The sequence below is a fragment of the Arachis hypogaea genome, chromosome 5 (genome assembly GCF_003086295.3).
Source record: "Arachis hypogaea cultivar Tifrunner chromosome 5, arahy.Tifrunner.gnm2.J5K5, whole genome shotgun sequence".
NCBI classification, from domain to species: domain Eukaryota; kingdom Viridiplantae; phylum Streptophyta; class Magnoliopsida; order Fabales; family Fabaceae; genus Arachis; species Arachis hypogaea.
The window spans coordinates 113,045,799-113,062,248 of NC_092040.1; the positions used below are offsets into that span (position 1 = coordinate 113,045,799).

Genomic DNA, 16,450 nt, shown 5'->3' on the forward strand with positions numbered 1-16,450 from the left:
TTTTCCGTTTCATATAACGAATAATGAGGCCTTGGCTTACACGTTAATTCCTTTCTCCTTTGAATATTCAAATCTTTGTGTTGAACTTTTTGACACGATTGAATGATTGATTTTTTAGTTTAAAAAAAAAAGCAATAATAAGAAATTTGAACTTCTGAACAAATCAATGTAATTGAGTTAGGGAATGTTTCATAAATACGTATAAAACGCCTTTTTTTTAAATATATTTTTTAATAATTAAAATTTAATATATATAATTATTTAAATTGTGTTATTTTTGTTAAAATTAAGTTAGATAAATTAATTTGATTGAAAAATAGTGAATTAAATTTTAAATTGGTCTAAATTAATATTATTTTTTAAATGATTATAATATTCCTATTATATAAAATGATTAAAATATTCTTATTATATATATTAATTTTGAGAATTATAAATTCTAGTTATTTTCTTTTCTGTTGTTATAGGGTTAGAATTTAAAGTTTTTAAAATTAATATATATATGTGGAATATTTTAGTTGTATTTTATAATAGGAATAGTGTAGTAATTTTTTATAAAAAATATTAATTTATACCAATTCAAAATTTAAATTATTAATTTTTTTGTTAAATTGATTTGTCTGATCTAATTTCAATGAAAATAATATAATTTAATTGATTATATGTATTAAATTTTAATTTTTAAAAAACATCTTTAAAAAAAGATATTTTTAATATTTTTATATATATTAGTTAATTTGGCTTAACATTTTTAATTTGCTTGCTTAATTAAACCAAACTAAGCGGCTTTTATATTCCAACTTCATTCTAATAAGCTCTAACAAAATTTGCTTCCAATAAATTATAGTAACATTAATTAATTAACATGAAATCTTCTATATATATATATATATATATATATATATATATATATATATATATATATATATATATATATATATATTAGTAACGTTAGGAGGACAAAAATAACTAAATAATTTTATTTAATATTTATTAATTTTAATAATAATTAATGTTTAATATACTAAATTTTTTATTTTTTGTTAATATTGTTTTATTATCAAATATTTTTGTATATATATATATATATTAATGAAAATAGTGATGAAAGGCACACCTTTTTTCCAATACATATTTTAGAACAAATTAAACTCTATCATTAATGATACACTCCAATTCAAACCTAAAAGGTTGCTATAATAATAATAATGGTGCAACTTCCTTATTACAAAATAAACATCTATATTTATATATTCTAATTATATATCATGCATCAAATATGTTTTTTCCTTAGTATGGAGGGTATGCTGGGGAAGCCACAGGTTCAGCAGTGAACTCGAGAGCATTAAAAGGTTGAGGAGGAGTAGCAGCTGTGAACTTCACTGAACGAACATCAGGTGCAGGTGCCACAATACCAGAGCTTTTGATCTCAGCCATTCCTCTCCGTGCATTTCCCCCTTCTGCTTCACACAACTTGGGAAGAAACACTCCTGAATAACATAACATACATTATCATACATATAATATAAAAGTTAAATAGATATGAATTTAATTTTAATGTACTAATAATAAAAAATTATTGAATTATTTTTATTTATAATCATTTGTGCGGTCAATATAAAAATTAATTATTTTTATTAATGTAATATTATTTAATTAAATATACATATAAAAATATTTCGGATTAATAACATATCAAAATAAATTTAATAATAATTTAATTAAATATATGAAATGATTTAATCGTTTTTATTATTTATTATCTTTGATATTTTTTTATGACATGATTATATGTACCTTCACCAGCAGCAAGATTGAAGTATAGGTCAACAACATTAGGGCATGCTTGGTAGCAATGAGGTGAGCAAAGGTTTTGAGTGAAGCGAGATTCCAAAAGAGAATCTGATGAGATTCCAAAGGACTTCCTGTCCAAACCACATGACTTGATGCATTCCTCACTCTCAATGTGATCCTTCAGCTTCTCATCAGCTTCAATCTCTGATGTCTTGCATGTGTATGCTTCCATCCCTGACCTCTTCACCTCCTTCTCTAGCACACATCGTTTTCCGGCCGATGACACCGCAAACGCGCATGTCTCATGGTTCAGCTTCTCGCATTCTATACCTCCTGTAATAATTAGTTATCACTTGTTACAAAAACTTAAACTGATAGAACGAGACACATGAATAGTTATACGACGTACCTAAAGTTCCTTGCACTGCGAGAGCAAATGCAAGGATAGCAGCTACCAAACTCCACAAGCTAATAATGGTAGAGGCCATGGTGATTCAATCAAATATGAGAAATGGAAAATTAAAGCAAAACCTAGCTTGGGATTTTGCTTAACTTGCTATATACTATGGAGGCTTGTTGTCTTTGCTTTTTGTGATGTTCATTCAGGGAGAGTATTTATAGTGATTATTTCTTTTAAACGGAATTTATTAGTAGGTGCCTAGGTGGACTTGTCAATATGAATTAAAAGTAGAGAGGAGAAAAATAAAATAAAAAATAACAATAGTAGTTTAGGGGTTTATGGAACCCTAATTTAGCATATATGATTGCGTATGTGCAAACCACAAGACAAGACCCAACGACCACGCTTTCATTAATAGTCAACCAATTAATGCCGTCATCAATGGAGCAACCTTTGCTCCACATCTCTTCAATTTTTTTTTTTTTGGATTATGTTTATAATATAATATAATATTTAAAATATTTGTAAGTGCAAGATACATATTTTTTTAAATTAATTTTTATAATTCGAAATTTTTAGAAGTTAAAATTTAGAATTTAGAGTACTCTAATTATTAAGTTGAGATCTGTGTAATAAATTATAAAACTTTAAGAGATCTATCACCATAAAAATTTGTTATCATGATACAAAAGGTCAAGATTTTATAAAGTTTTTCAATATAAAATTCTTTTATTAGTATGTAAACGGAATTATGTTGAAAATTACGTTTTGATATTATATATGCGACCTTAGCTTACAGAAGTGAAGAGCAATGAATCTATGTTACTTACTCTTACTCCCATCTATATATTAATATTCAAATATCTATCTATATATTTAATTAATATTATTTTGAATATATATAAACGTATGGAAAAAACTAAATAACGTGGCCGAAAATGAAACAAAGCATCGTAGAATATATTATTGGCATTTGGCAATGTCATCTTGGCCGTGTTAGGAAAACAAAATATTTATCTTGGTGCGAAAACAGACAATAATGATGAAGAGTTTCTTCTCAAACAAGTATATAGAAAGAAACAAATCATCAAAACGTCAAATCCTTAAACTAGACTTGGGGTTAATTCATTTTCTTTGAATAATCGATATCATATAAGAAATTCGTGGACATGTAATAATATTTAAAAAAAAAGGAAAAGTATAGGGTACCAACATATTATCTGCCAACTTCTGACAACTCTTATTTATATTTGTGTTTTATGGAAGTGTGTTCGTAGATGTGTCTAGTAATTAATATATTTTAAACACATATATAAAGAGACACATCCAAAAAATATATCTATAAAGACACTTCTATTAAACACAGTTATAAAAAAAATATTTTTATTAGACACATCCACGAACACACTTTCATGAAACACAATTATAAATAAGAGTTGGCAGAAGTTAGCAGATATGTTGTTGGTAACGTAGCAGAACCGAAAAAAAAATCATTGCTCATAGTCTTGGTATAATGTTGGATAATTCAAATAGTATACTAGCTAGCTCCTAGCTACATAGGAAAAGAGTATTTGTATGTGTATGAAAAACTACTTTTCCTACTTTATGCGCGGAAAAAATAATATATACAGTAATGCATAATAACCATATGCCATATATATGATGAGGGAATTATCAAAATGTTATTTGTATATTAAAATTATTTATTAAAATTAATTATTATATATTTATATATAAATATATAATTTATATTTAATATGTATTTTATATTTTAATATGTATTATTTTGTAATAGTAATTGATTTTTTTTTTTTTTGGTGTCTAATAGTAATTGATTTGAATGGTTAATTTTAATGTACCTCTAATATAATTAAAAAAATAATAAGCTAATAATAATAACAGTGAAGTTAGTTACGTATTGACCAAAAAATCTTCAGCATGAATAATCATTCATGTACCGGTGATTAGGGAGAAGATCTTGGTGATTAGCTAGTAACAGTAAAAATCTCATCATCTATCTTCTGAGAAGTCAAGTTACACTTTAGCCACCTCCCAATTTTTTTGGAAATACAAGAATGATACACACCTAACTTTTATTCTTATTCAAACTTCTCTGCACGCGTCATCATGTTAATTATTTGAAAATCTTGGTAGTTTTGCTTTTCATCAGTTTTCACTTTAACGAACCATCTACTTAGGAGTTGTAGTAAGAAAGGAATAATTTTAAGTGCTTCAATCCAACTATATATATAATATTATTGTTAATCGTTAAAATCTCTGTTTGTTTGGTGTAATTCACGATTCAGTACTATCATTTTGACAAATTGGACCTGCCATATACTTTCATCCTTTGACTTCAATAATCTTTTTACAAGATTTTTTTTTAAACAAAGAATTAACCTAATGATTACTTGATCTCCCCACTGTACTTGGCTCTATTATAAGGTTGATAATAAGATAGAGTAAAGTTTAAATAAAATCTATCTTAATTCTATTTGTGCGATTAAATTTTTTAATTTGAATATTCTTTTTACATTTTAAATTTCATATTTCATAATATAATCTGATTTTACTTTATTCGACTCATAAAAAATAAATTTATTTTTATTCAAACATAATATTTAATTTTTTATATTTTATAATATCAAATATTATTTATTTATGATTACAAAATTAAATTATTAATTTAGTGACAATAAATCTTTGTATAAAAAATAAAAATTTAGGTTCAAATCTTCACTTGTTATTATATGTAAATATATTTTTATAAATATTTATATTATATATATTAAGAGTGTGAGTTGGGCCAATAGTGTTAGTCCAACCCAATCCATGTTGGACAGGTTATCAACCCGTTTTGATTGAATTGGAATAGGTTGAATACCCATATATACCAATTGTGTTGTTATCCCTATGGTTTATTAAACTAAACCATTTTTTTATTTTTTGGGCTATAGATTAGGACGTTGGTATTTATCGAACATGGTTGGAAGAATGAAATGGGCTGCTATCAATGCCATGGGCTAAAGAATGTAATATTGCTTGTAAATAATAAGCCTGTGATTGAATTGTCCTAAAAAACAATGTGGACCAGAAAATGATGAGGAAGAAGTCAACAAATAGAAGGGAATGAATCTGGCCCAAACAAAAAAGAAGGGAGTATATAATCTATCACCTTAGCATTAAGAGAAAGTATAAACCCAGCATTTTTATTAAAATTTAATTAGTATTTAATTAGTAAAAAAAAATTATACTATTAAATATAAGGTGAATACTATGATGCTTAATAAATGGTGTCTATTTACTAACAATAATAGCTAAGGAATTAAGATGGTTTTAGCAAAAAATTAGTCAAATATCTTTGGGTGAATCCAAAACCTCTATGTGGATAGTGCTTATGCTAGGCATTAGGATGTTTCTTTTCTTTATAAATTGGATGATTCTAAATCTGTTTTTTTATTTATCATGTTTTAGACATTTGGAGAGAGAAGGAGAGTGAAAAAACGGAAGCTAATTAAATCAGTTTCCATGATTCACGTTGAAATGATACTGAACGTATTTCCTTCTAATTAAGTTGTTCCATTCTTGGCTGATTTGGAGTCGATTCTATATATTTTTCCTTACTAAAAAGGGTTAAAAATCAATATTTAGTTTAAAAGAGATAAAAATAAATTATTTTTTAAAATTCAAAATTTACCACAAAAAATAAGTTAGACAAAAATTATGCAACAATTGATAGGCACCATAAAACTGATCTCTTAACACTCCTCTAATATTAAACCAACTTAAAATAATCGAGTGTTCACTTTGTTCGCTCACATAAGTAAGCATCGAAACTTTGAATATTGGCTTGGATCAAGCACCTTAAAATTGTCAGCACAATTTTACAGCTTTTATCGACCATGTTAGAATAATACGACATATTTATTCAATATAAGAAAAATGTGACCTATATATATCTATACGGATCATAAATAGAGATATAATTTGCACGTATTACATTAATTAATTTATTTACTATATATAATGTAAATAGAAAAAAACTGTAATAATAGTTCTTTGTTTTCTAATAGCTTAATGTGGTGATTTTTATTAGAAATTTGATACTTAATTAGTGTAAATCAAGAACTTGTTTTGTTTTTGGTATAATGATGAAGCAAGGACAGAAGCCGAGGAGGAGAGACATGGAAGGTAGAAAATGAAAGAAAAGTGACATGGTACCATTAAAGTTGGAATCTACACTGAAGCTGCAAGAATGAGACATAACATTTATAGCATTGTGTCTAGGAATATGTTTGGTCTTTTCCTTCATTCATTTCCAATTCGCGTAAGCCAAGGAACCATGCATGCATGTGTCTTTCATTCTATGCCAAACTATGCTACTAATAATAATATCCTTTTATAAATAAATATGTTCAAAAACTTTTATTCTTTTTCAACAGTTAAATCTCGAGTAGTCAAATCTGAGCACAACTAAGATTTGCTTATTGAAGTACAGTTATTTGTTACTCTTCAATGTTCACCTATTAACTTGGTGAATGTTATGGTATTTATCATAATTATTGTAACTAAGTTATTGAAAAGAATAAATAAATAATATTTAATAAATTTTATATAATTTACTTTTTTACTTTAAATATTTTATTTTTTATAAAAATATTTTATTTTTTATTTTAAAAAATAAATTAAACAGTATAGATATCATAACAAAAGTACTATAGAACTCACCAAATTTAAATTTGTTCCATGTTCGTTCCCTCTTCATCGCCTATTTAAGTAACACTTCGAACAAGTCATTTTTTAAATTTGTTTTAGAATGGAAGTTCGTCAAATTAATATATTTAAAATCTCCAAAATTTTCAAAATTTCTTAAAGATAAAAAGGGTAATTAATCATCCAAAACACTAGGGATGAGGGATTTAAGTTGCTAGTGATGGAAGTTGGATTAGACTTCACAATACACAAGAAAACAAATTCAAGAAAAGACACATGGAATCTATATTTTCTTAGCAAATTGAAAAGAGATGAAGTGGATTTTCAGCTCCACTGTACTCATTTTTTTTCTTTTTTTTTCAACATATAATACCATTTTTTCTGTGGCTGTGCAATAGATCTATTATAGCATCTCATCTTCATCAGTTTATAGTAATATGATAATAATATGAAAATAATAAATTGAAATTGGAGTGTTGATGAATAATGATACATCAATATAATTAATTCATTGGTCATTGTTCTACTAAGTTTATCTACTTAGACAGAGCATTATTATTCTTTAGATAAATGTATATATGTTTTTTTTCATATTACCATATTATTATATCATTATTATAAACGAGATAAATGCATGCAACAATTACTTCTACTTAATTGTTTACAACTAAAACTAAAACTTTGAAAATTAATATTACAAACAGAGAAAATTAAAGACGCACACACGACATAATGCAAGCAACAAATTAAATTACCATTTGTTTAAATGTAAAAATTAAAAAATAAAAAATAAAAAATTGTGAACCGACATGTTTGGTTGATGATTTTGTGAGCTGGGACACACTATATGATAGAAGATCATTATCATGCATCTTATCTTATCTCTTATGCAAGTATTAACTTCCTCACACTAAATAGTAACTTTGATTAAGTTTGACTATTACTGAATTTAATTAACAATATGATGATAATGTATTGAATATATATTACATTAACATCATGAGTTTCTAACTTTCTATCTCATTTGGAAATTAAATCAATTGCATTTGATTTGATTATCTAACAAACTGAAGCAGGACATATTTTTTAAATAAAAATTATGATTAGCTGTATATATGTGATATCTTTTCAGTTATATCATCCTTGTTAATTAGAAAGAAAATTAAAAATAAATAATGGCAATTGAAACTTTGCAAACATTAAATAATGGTGAGTTAGAAATAGAAACAAGTAAAGTAAGATTATCACTTATCAAATATTCAAAACTACAATTGCAACCTAAAAGATGTGTGTGGGATGGAGAATCAAAATAAAACATTATAAATAACTAATTATATAATACACCTTTGCAAGCTAAGTAGTTTATATATAATTGAATTAACCATATATCAAAGTGTATGAAGATAGAAATGTAGTTAGTTGCTTATAATCTATAAGCTAAAGAATTCAAGATGACAAGATATATATAAAATTGAAATAGATAGAAGAAGAGAAGATGAATACTTTATACTTACAATAATATAGCTTCCTTAAGAATTGATGAAGCTGTTGCTTTAATTTACATCATAAAGGGATCATCAAGAAGAGAAGTTTAGAGATGGTGAAAAATTCCTAAGAGATCGCATGATCCAATAAAAAATGATTCCAAGAAAGTATAGGCATCAATAAGAATTAGATCAATGCGATCCCTTTGGAATTTTCCAACAACACTAAGATACATACACAATCATATCTCATATTGATATATAGCTTCTATATATTAGAGGGAATAATATTATATATATTATATTATATATTATATTGTGCATATTGGTGGTCCAAAATAAAGTAGTAGTTGTGAGTTGGTTTCTAATTTATAGATGATGATAATGATGATGATAAAGTTTTTGGGGCTATTCATGCTTTGTTTATGTCATTATAAAGTTTGTTTTAATTTCTTACATAAATTTGGTGTGACTAACTTTATGAAAATTTAGATGAGAACGGAATCCCTTTTTAATTTGGGTTGCCAAATTATTACTCAATGCAATGCAAGTAGCTTTCATATACTCTTTGAAACATTCTTGTGCTTTTTCTTGTCTCTTTAGGTTACATGTCTTTCAATAATAATAAATTATTAATGTTTATTGTTAATTAATTATATGTCAATAAAAAGTGTCTACAAAATTTTATAGTATATATAGATAGATATATTTTAAATTCATATGGAACCAAAAATAATATATAATAATTTCTTAATTGAAAAGTAATATATATGTCATACTTATTTTATTCTCTATCTTAGAATTGAACTGCTTTCTACTAAATCATATGATGAAATCTTTGTGACAATGCTAAATAGTTCCCATGCTTGTATATATATTTTTGTGTTTTTTTTTTTCCATGCTTGTATACACATATGGATACCCTCTTATCAAATTTAAAATTTCATATGGTTTAATTATTGTATATAATATTTCTCTCTCTGTTGTAATTTGTCTCATGATTTTTTTCTACTGTTCAATTTCTAAATCAATAAATTAAAAAAAAATTGATCAAATCATGTGTTAAAGTTTCATACATAAAAATTCAAAAATATTATCTATACACTAAAATTTATCACTAAAATCGACTACAATGTATTTATGTATAAATATATGAATAGTTCAACTCATTTTTAATGTATATTTTGTATTTTAATATATATTCTATATTGGTGACTGATTTTAATTGTTGATTTTAATCTATATTATTATGATTGATAAAAATTTATCTACCTATTAACATTAATATTTTCTTTTATACACAACTCCTTATTAATATAAAATAGAAGAATATCATATAATATCTCTCACAAGAGCTAGTTTTCTTTTAAAATGTATTCACTTTTATGTATCTATTATTATCTAACTGCAGACTACTCTTTTTTATAAGAAAGCTACAAAGTGAAATAAAATATGATCAAATTTCAAATATATAAATAAAAAAATTATGCCATGTTTTTCTGTTAAAAAATTATCTAATATTCTTCTTTTCTCCAAAATAACAAGTAAAAATTATTTCGCACCAATAATAATTACGAGCTTTAATGTGGAATAGTGATCTAATACCAACTGATGATGTTGGACATAATTTTAAATCTTCTTATAAATACAAAAAAAAAATGCTATACAGACAAATATATATACCTTAATAAAGAATTATATATTTACATGATATGAAATAGTGAGATTCATTGATTCATCTAATAAAAGTTGCTAATGTTATCATATCATTCTATCACTAGTAACAAAAATTATATATAGTAACATTTTAATTTATTCACTTTTAATTTTTATATGTATATACATAATAATCTGCTTCTATTATTCAGATTCCCTATAGCTATACTGCCTAGTTTTGGAGTTTTCAAAAATCATTGGAAGCTGATTAATTAATTATCACCATACATCACATATATATCACATCACGTTTATACTTATAGAGGGGTTTATGTTTATGAATTGGGATAAATTTAACCCATTATTTTTAACTTCATTTATAATTAAAAATAAATTCAACATTTGTCATTAAAATTAAAAATTTTCATAAGCTGATTAAATGTCTACATAAGATTTTTTTCATATTTTTTTTATAATACATAACAATTACACCTGATTTATTTATACTAAAGATTGTTCTTTTAAAATTGTTACTGAATTGATTTTAATTTATTTTAAAATTTAGGCGTTTATTTAATGCAAATCGATAAAATAAAACTTAAAAATATTATATTAAAATTTTTATCAAATTTAAAAATAAAAATATACTATAAAAAAATTTGTCATTAAAAATTTTCATAAGATGATTAAATGTCTACATAAGATTTTTTTTCATACTTGTTGTATGATAGGGCACTTAATCTGCAGTGAATTTTGTTATTAATTATGGGGACCAAAAAGATAACGGAAGATTACTTGTTTAGAAAAGTGGGAGAAGGTTGCAATCAGATTTGTAATGGTGCTTGGAAGAAGCTAGGCATGTTGTCTATTTTTGATTATGACATCTTGCTCTTATTCACATTTCCATGCCACCCCCTTTAATTTAATTTCCCCTTTATTTATTTTAGAAACCAATAATTCATATTTTATAAAGTACCATACACTTGTTGGAACCTAAGTGATATACTGATTTGGTCTCCACTTCTACTTTATTCCATTCATACATTCAATAACATATTTTTATTAGTGTAATTTATTTGGTACCGTATTACTTAAATGTGAATGAAATTATTTAAGACAAAAAAGTTAATATTCCTACACCCAATATTTTAAATATCTATATTAAAATATGATATTTATAATTATATAGTCTTATTAAAAAATTAATTTTTAGTAGTTTAGCTTTTTTTTAATTTATTTTATATTCTTATATTCAAAATTTTCTATTATCACTTTTTTTTTCTTTCTCCTCTCAACATTATTCTTAATTAATACTCTACTAAGATAGTCAATCGAGCTAATCTAACCTACATAAATCCGTGAGTTATACGGACTTGTTTATTTTTTATTTATTTACTGACTCTAGTTTTCATTTGTGAACAAAAATTTGGAAAACAAAATATTGTTTCAGGCTAAAAAATTTCGACCAAAAAAAAAATTCTTTTAGGCCAAAACCCTTAATGAAACTGAATTCTTTTAGTGGTTGAGTCGGGTTGTCGAGTAGGATAAAAAAACAATCTTATTATAGAGTCAATGTACAATGTGTACAATAAATTAATTATTTAATCTAATAAAATAAATAATAAAAATTTGTTTATAAATTATTTTAAATTTAAAAATTTTTATTCAATTATTTCATATCAAATTTCTTAATTTTAAATTTTAAATTTTTAAAAAATTTCAATTATTTATTTTAAAAAAATAATCATCTAAAATTTTAATTTACCAAAACATTTCATTCCAATACCCTCTTTTTTTTTAACTAGCGGTCACTCCTCACCTTTATCAATAATCATCTCACTCCACCTTCGCTGCTTGGCTTACCACACGCCACGCATCTTAGTAAAAATAACTATCCACTTAAGAATAAAAATAATCATTTACATACCTAATGAATTGAATATTCAACATATTTTAATTATATATAACTAAACTCTAAAATGACCATCCTAAATTGACCATTAAATATATTAAAATATCCTATTTACATTAAAAATAAACATCTCATCTACATGAAAAACAAACATCTACATGCATATATAAAACTTTGCTGCATACTGTCTCCCAACAAAGAATTCTTTTCGATTGGTTGCTTCAAAGGAAGTGTCACTGCAAGTAGATTTATGTAAATGTTTTTTGAAGACACCAATATTTTACTTCTTGACATTTTTTTTCTGTGGCCATCGCTTAAAGCACCACAGCATAAAAATACAAACGCCTAACAAAATAAATATTAAAAGACCAGCACCAGCAATCTAAATAATATTTTTAGCCATAAATAACTTTCTAGCATTTGCAAGCATTGATGTAGTTGGAGAAAAATGACTATTTGCAATCTAAAAGACTATTTAACCATGGTGATTTCTCAGAGGATGGAGCCATAGCTGCAGGTGATGGAATAACACTAGTATTAAATGGATTTCCATCTTTTCTGCAAGGAACATGTCACCGCGTTTTCAGGCATTGGCGACCCGATCTCGTGGTTTGTCTGCCTCGCCTTCTTCTTCGCCAAGAGATTCATCAAACTCAGCCTCGGGAACTGCGTCGCGTACTAGTTTGTCTCACTCTTCGGAAGCTGCTCGTTGGGGTTAGAGTACAATTTGATTTTCAGCGATACCGATGAGAGAGGATGGAGAGAAAGAGAGGCGTGTTCGTAACTGTTTGGAATTCTTATTTATTTTTTATTTAAAATTAGAAATAATTTTGTAATTAATTAATTTAATTATCATTTAATGTTAATTTTAAAAATACTCCTATTATATACATTGTACACTAATTATATTAACTCCTCATATTTTCTCTAAAAAAATATTGAAAAAAAAGACTGAATTTTTTTTGAATAATACAAAAAAAAAAAACATGCCTATGTAAAAAGATAAATAAATTGAATTTGTCTCATTTTAATGGTTCTAAATATTACCACAGTTTCACTTTTTGTCCCTGGCTGTTATCCAGCACGTGCATCACCATAGTCAACCACCTATCTCTTATATTGTTAGACTATCATAAATCTTATATACCAAGTAATAAATATTATATTCTAAATTTTAAACCCTATAAATTCTATATATTTTCTTATAATTAATATTAACTTCATTTTTTTAATATGCTTCATTGTTTTCCTTCCTATGCGTTCTCTCTTCAAATCCGTCTCTTTTTTCATGTTCTTTCACTTATAGAGAACACCCGAAGCAAAGTAATACATAGATGGAGTAATAAAAATATATTTAAAAGAAATCTATTTTTTTTTAATTAGTCATCATCGAATATTCAATATTGTATTTGTTCAATGATACACATACACACATAGAAGCCGAAACAAAAACGTTAACGTACACTTAACCCGAAGCCCAATTGGCTTTAAGAAAAACTTCCACACTTTTAAAGCATGTACAATGACATGTCATAATTATGAGCATGATTTTATAATAAGAATGGTTACGTTTGAAGTTAATCTCAAGTTTGGTTATAAGCTCTCAAGGATTATTATTCCCATATAACAAACCATAGGACCCATCATGTACAACCACACAAAAACTTATAATGTAATAATTAGGGGTGTTCGCGGTGCGATTTGGTACAGTTTTAAGGGAAAAAATAATTTGATCTGATCGTTTAATTTATGTGCGGTGTGGTTTGGATTGGATGAAATTTTTTCTCAAAATCCGATCCGATCCGATTACAAGCGGTTTGAATTTGCGGTTTTTTAAATAAAAAAATTAAATACATATAACAAGTCTCGACATCAAATTTTAAATAACCAACAATGACATAACAAGTCTTAACAATATCTTAAAAAGCCAACGATAACATAACAATAGAAATAAAATTATAGGTTAGTTAAAATAAATAAATAAATAATATTTTTAACATAAAATATTTATTAAATAATAATAATAATACATGAATAATAGAAAAATGTATAACAAATTGAATATGTTATAAGTATAATTATAAATATAATAATAAAATAATAATATTATAGCACATTGTGCGGTTTGGATTGGATTTGATCGGTTATGAAAAATAGATCCGAAATCCGATCCAATCCAGCGATTTAAAAAAAAATAGAATCCAATCAAATTCGAATTAGTGCGGTTTTAATCAATTTTTTATTTGAATTGGATTGGATGAACGATTTAATTTGGGTGAATTTGAATTTGAACACCCATAATAATAATAATGGAGACATGAATATACACAAATACTCAATTACTTAGCAATGCAAATACAAAAATGTGCAGCTTACTATACATCTATGAAAAGTAAGAAATATTGTACAACCACACAAAAACTTATTATTCCCATGTAACAAACCATTGGACTCATCATGTACAACCACATAAAAACTTACAATGTAATAATGTAGACATGAATATACACAAATACTCAATTACTTAGCAATGCAAATACAAAAATGTGCAGCTTACTATATATCTATGAAAAGTAAGAAATATTTCTAAACTTTGAGATTGACGCCTAGATTGTAATAGAATAGATGAGAGCTGCTTTTACTTGTTAGTGTTTTTACCTTTTTTTTTTCTTTAATTTTGTAACTCTCAAATGTATTTTGATTATTATTTTTAGTATAAATTTATAAAATTTATAGTATGCAATGCAACATATGTATATGTTGTATGGTTAAACAATAAACCTAAACCGAACCATTAACTAAATGGTTTAATCAAATTTAAACTAATAATTTCTTAATTTAGTTATTTAAAAATATTACAATTAAAGGGCCCAACCGAATTCGAATCGGTAACTTTTTGATCTACAATCAAATGCTCTACTACTGAACTATAGATCCTTTACATAATTGTACATTTGTATTAAAATTTGTGTTATTGAACTATTAAAATTACATGTTTTTTTTTCTTTGGTAATTGAGTTGTGTATTTTTTTATTAGAGGCCCATGTTATTTGTATTGTGGTTTTCATTGAGGTCCAATATTTCTTCACTGTATACTATGATAGAGAAGACCTAATATGTATTATGCACTATGATCAATTGATCATGACCACCACTTTACAGTTTCACCAAAATAAATAAATCCCACTAAAACCATCTACCATAGGATATTACTAAGAACACATGATAAAAATCAATTATGTTATATATATAAATATATATTAAAATATATGTTATTGATTACTAAAATCAATCATTAGTATAAAATATATGTTAAAATATAAATATACATTAAAAATAAATTAAATTACACATATATTTATACATAAATACATTAATATTTAATTTTAGTAATTAATTTTAATATACAAATAACATTTAAAAAATAATAATACAAATGATATTTCTTTCTTTTTTTTGTTACTAGTGACTACCTTATTTATTTTAGATGGAAACTTAAGATACAAAATAATCAATGTCAAGAAGATAGTTATTTTTTTTCTTATAAAATCTAAAATATTCGAATATAATTCTTTTGAATAAAATAATAAAAAATATTAGAGCATCATCAATATTAAAAAAAATAAGATAAAATATATATTATTAAATTACTTTAATAATTATACTAAAATAATTAAATTAATAACTAAATAATAATTAACAATAATAAAAAATTATGAAGCCCTCTATCATTTCTCTGAAACAATAAAGAGATAATGATATGGGAGTATTAAAGTCTTTCACAAAGCGCATAGCTAGCACTATTACATTACATATACACGTTTGGCAGAAACCAAGTAAGTATATGCATGTATCACCATAATCATGTGACACCAGTAGTTGATATTAATGCATGTATTTTCAGTTTCGCCGGAATTTCCCTATTCAGGAGAATTCTATGTATGTATGTATTGTATGTCATTGTCGTTACTCGTTTCATTTAGCTCGCCATATATCGCACAAAAAAGAAGATGGTGGGTCGTACTTATTATTATCTTATCTTCTGCATTATTTCTATTATCTATTATGATGTCACCAACCATGTTACCATATAAAATATATATTAAAAATAAATTAAATAATATATATATATATATGATAATTAATTTTAATAGTTGATTTTGATATATAACTAACATTTTTAATGTTATGTCACACTTTCTAATTGTAATGGGAGCATATACAATTCAACATCTCATCACTCTTATTTTAAATGTTTTATCTCCTTTTTAGTTATATGGACACCGACTTCTTGACTTAAGTTTTTGGATGAATCTAGCCTCCAAATTGAATTGATTGATTATTAGTTTGCTTTGAATCCTAGATCATCAGTTCCATTATACTCCACCTAAAAGTGGTACTAGCTAACTACATAATGGGAGCATATGGGTACAATTATAAAATCACTTATTTTTAAAAATTTAAAACAATAAAAAATATATAAATAAATAT

At 25.2% G+C, this 16,450-nt stretch overlaps 1 protein-coding gene across 2 annotated transcripts; it reads right to left on the reverse strand.

Annotated features, from left to right (window-relative positions):
• Window positions 1–1,176: 1,176 nt before the first annotated feature.
• LOC112802870 (uncharacterized) lies at window positions 1,177–2,457 on the reverse strand. 2 transcript variants are annotated; one of them, XM_025846248.3, is made up of 3 exons: window positions 2,204–2,457; window positions 1,798–2,118; window positions 1,177–1,490 (listed from the first exon to the last, which is right to left on the reverse strand). In XM_025846248.3, the coding sequence occupies exons 1-3, from the start codon at window positions 2,280–2,282 to the stop codon at window positions 1,291–1,293; spliced, it is 600 nt and encodes a 199-aa protein (XP_025702033.1). In that variant the 5' UTR covers window positions 2,283–2,457; the 3' UTR covers window positions 1,177–1,290. The 2 variants fall into 2 exon arrangements, with proteins under 2 accessions (XP_025702033.1, XP_025702032.1); XM_025846247.2 differs by having other exon boundaries at window positions 1,798–2,127; window positions 2,204–2,441.
• Window positions 2,458–16,450: the final 13,993 nt, after the last annotated feature.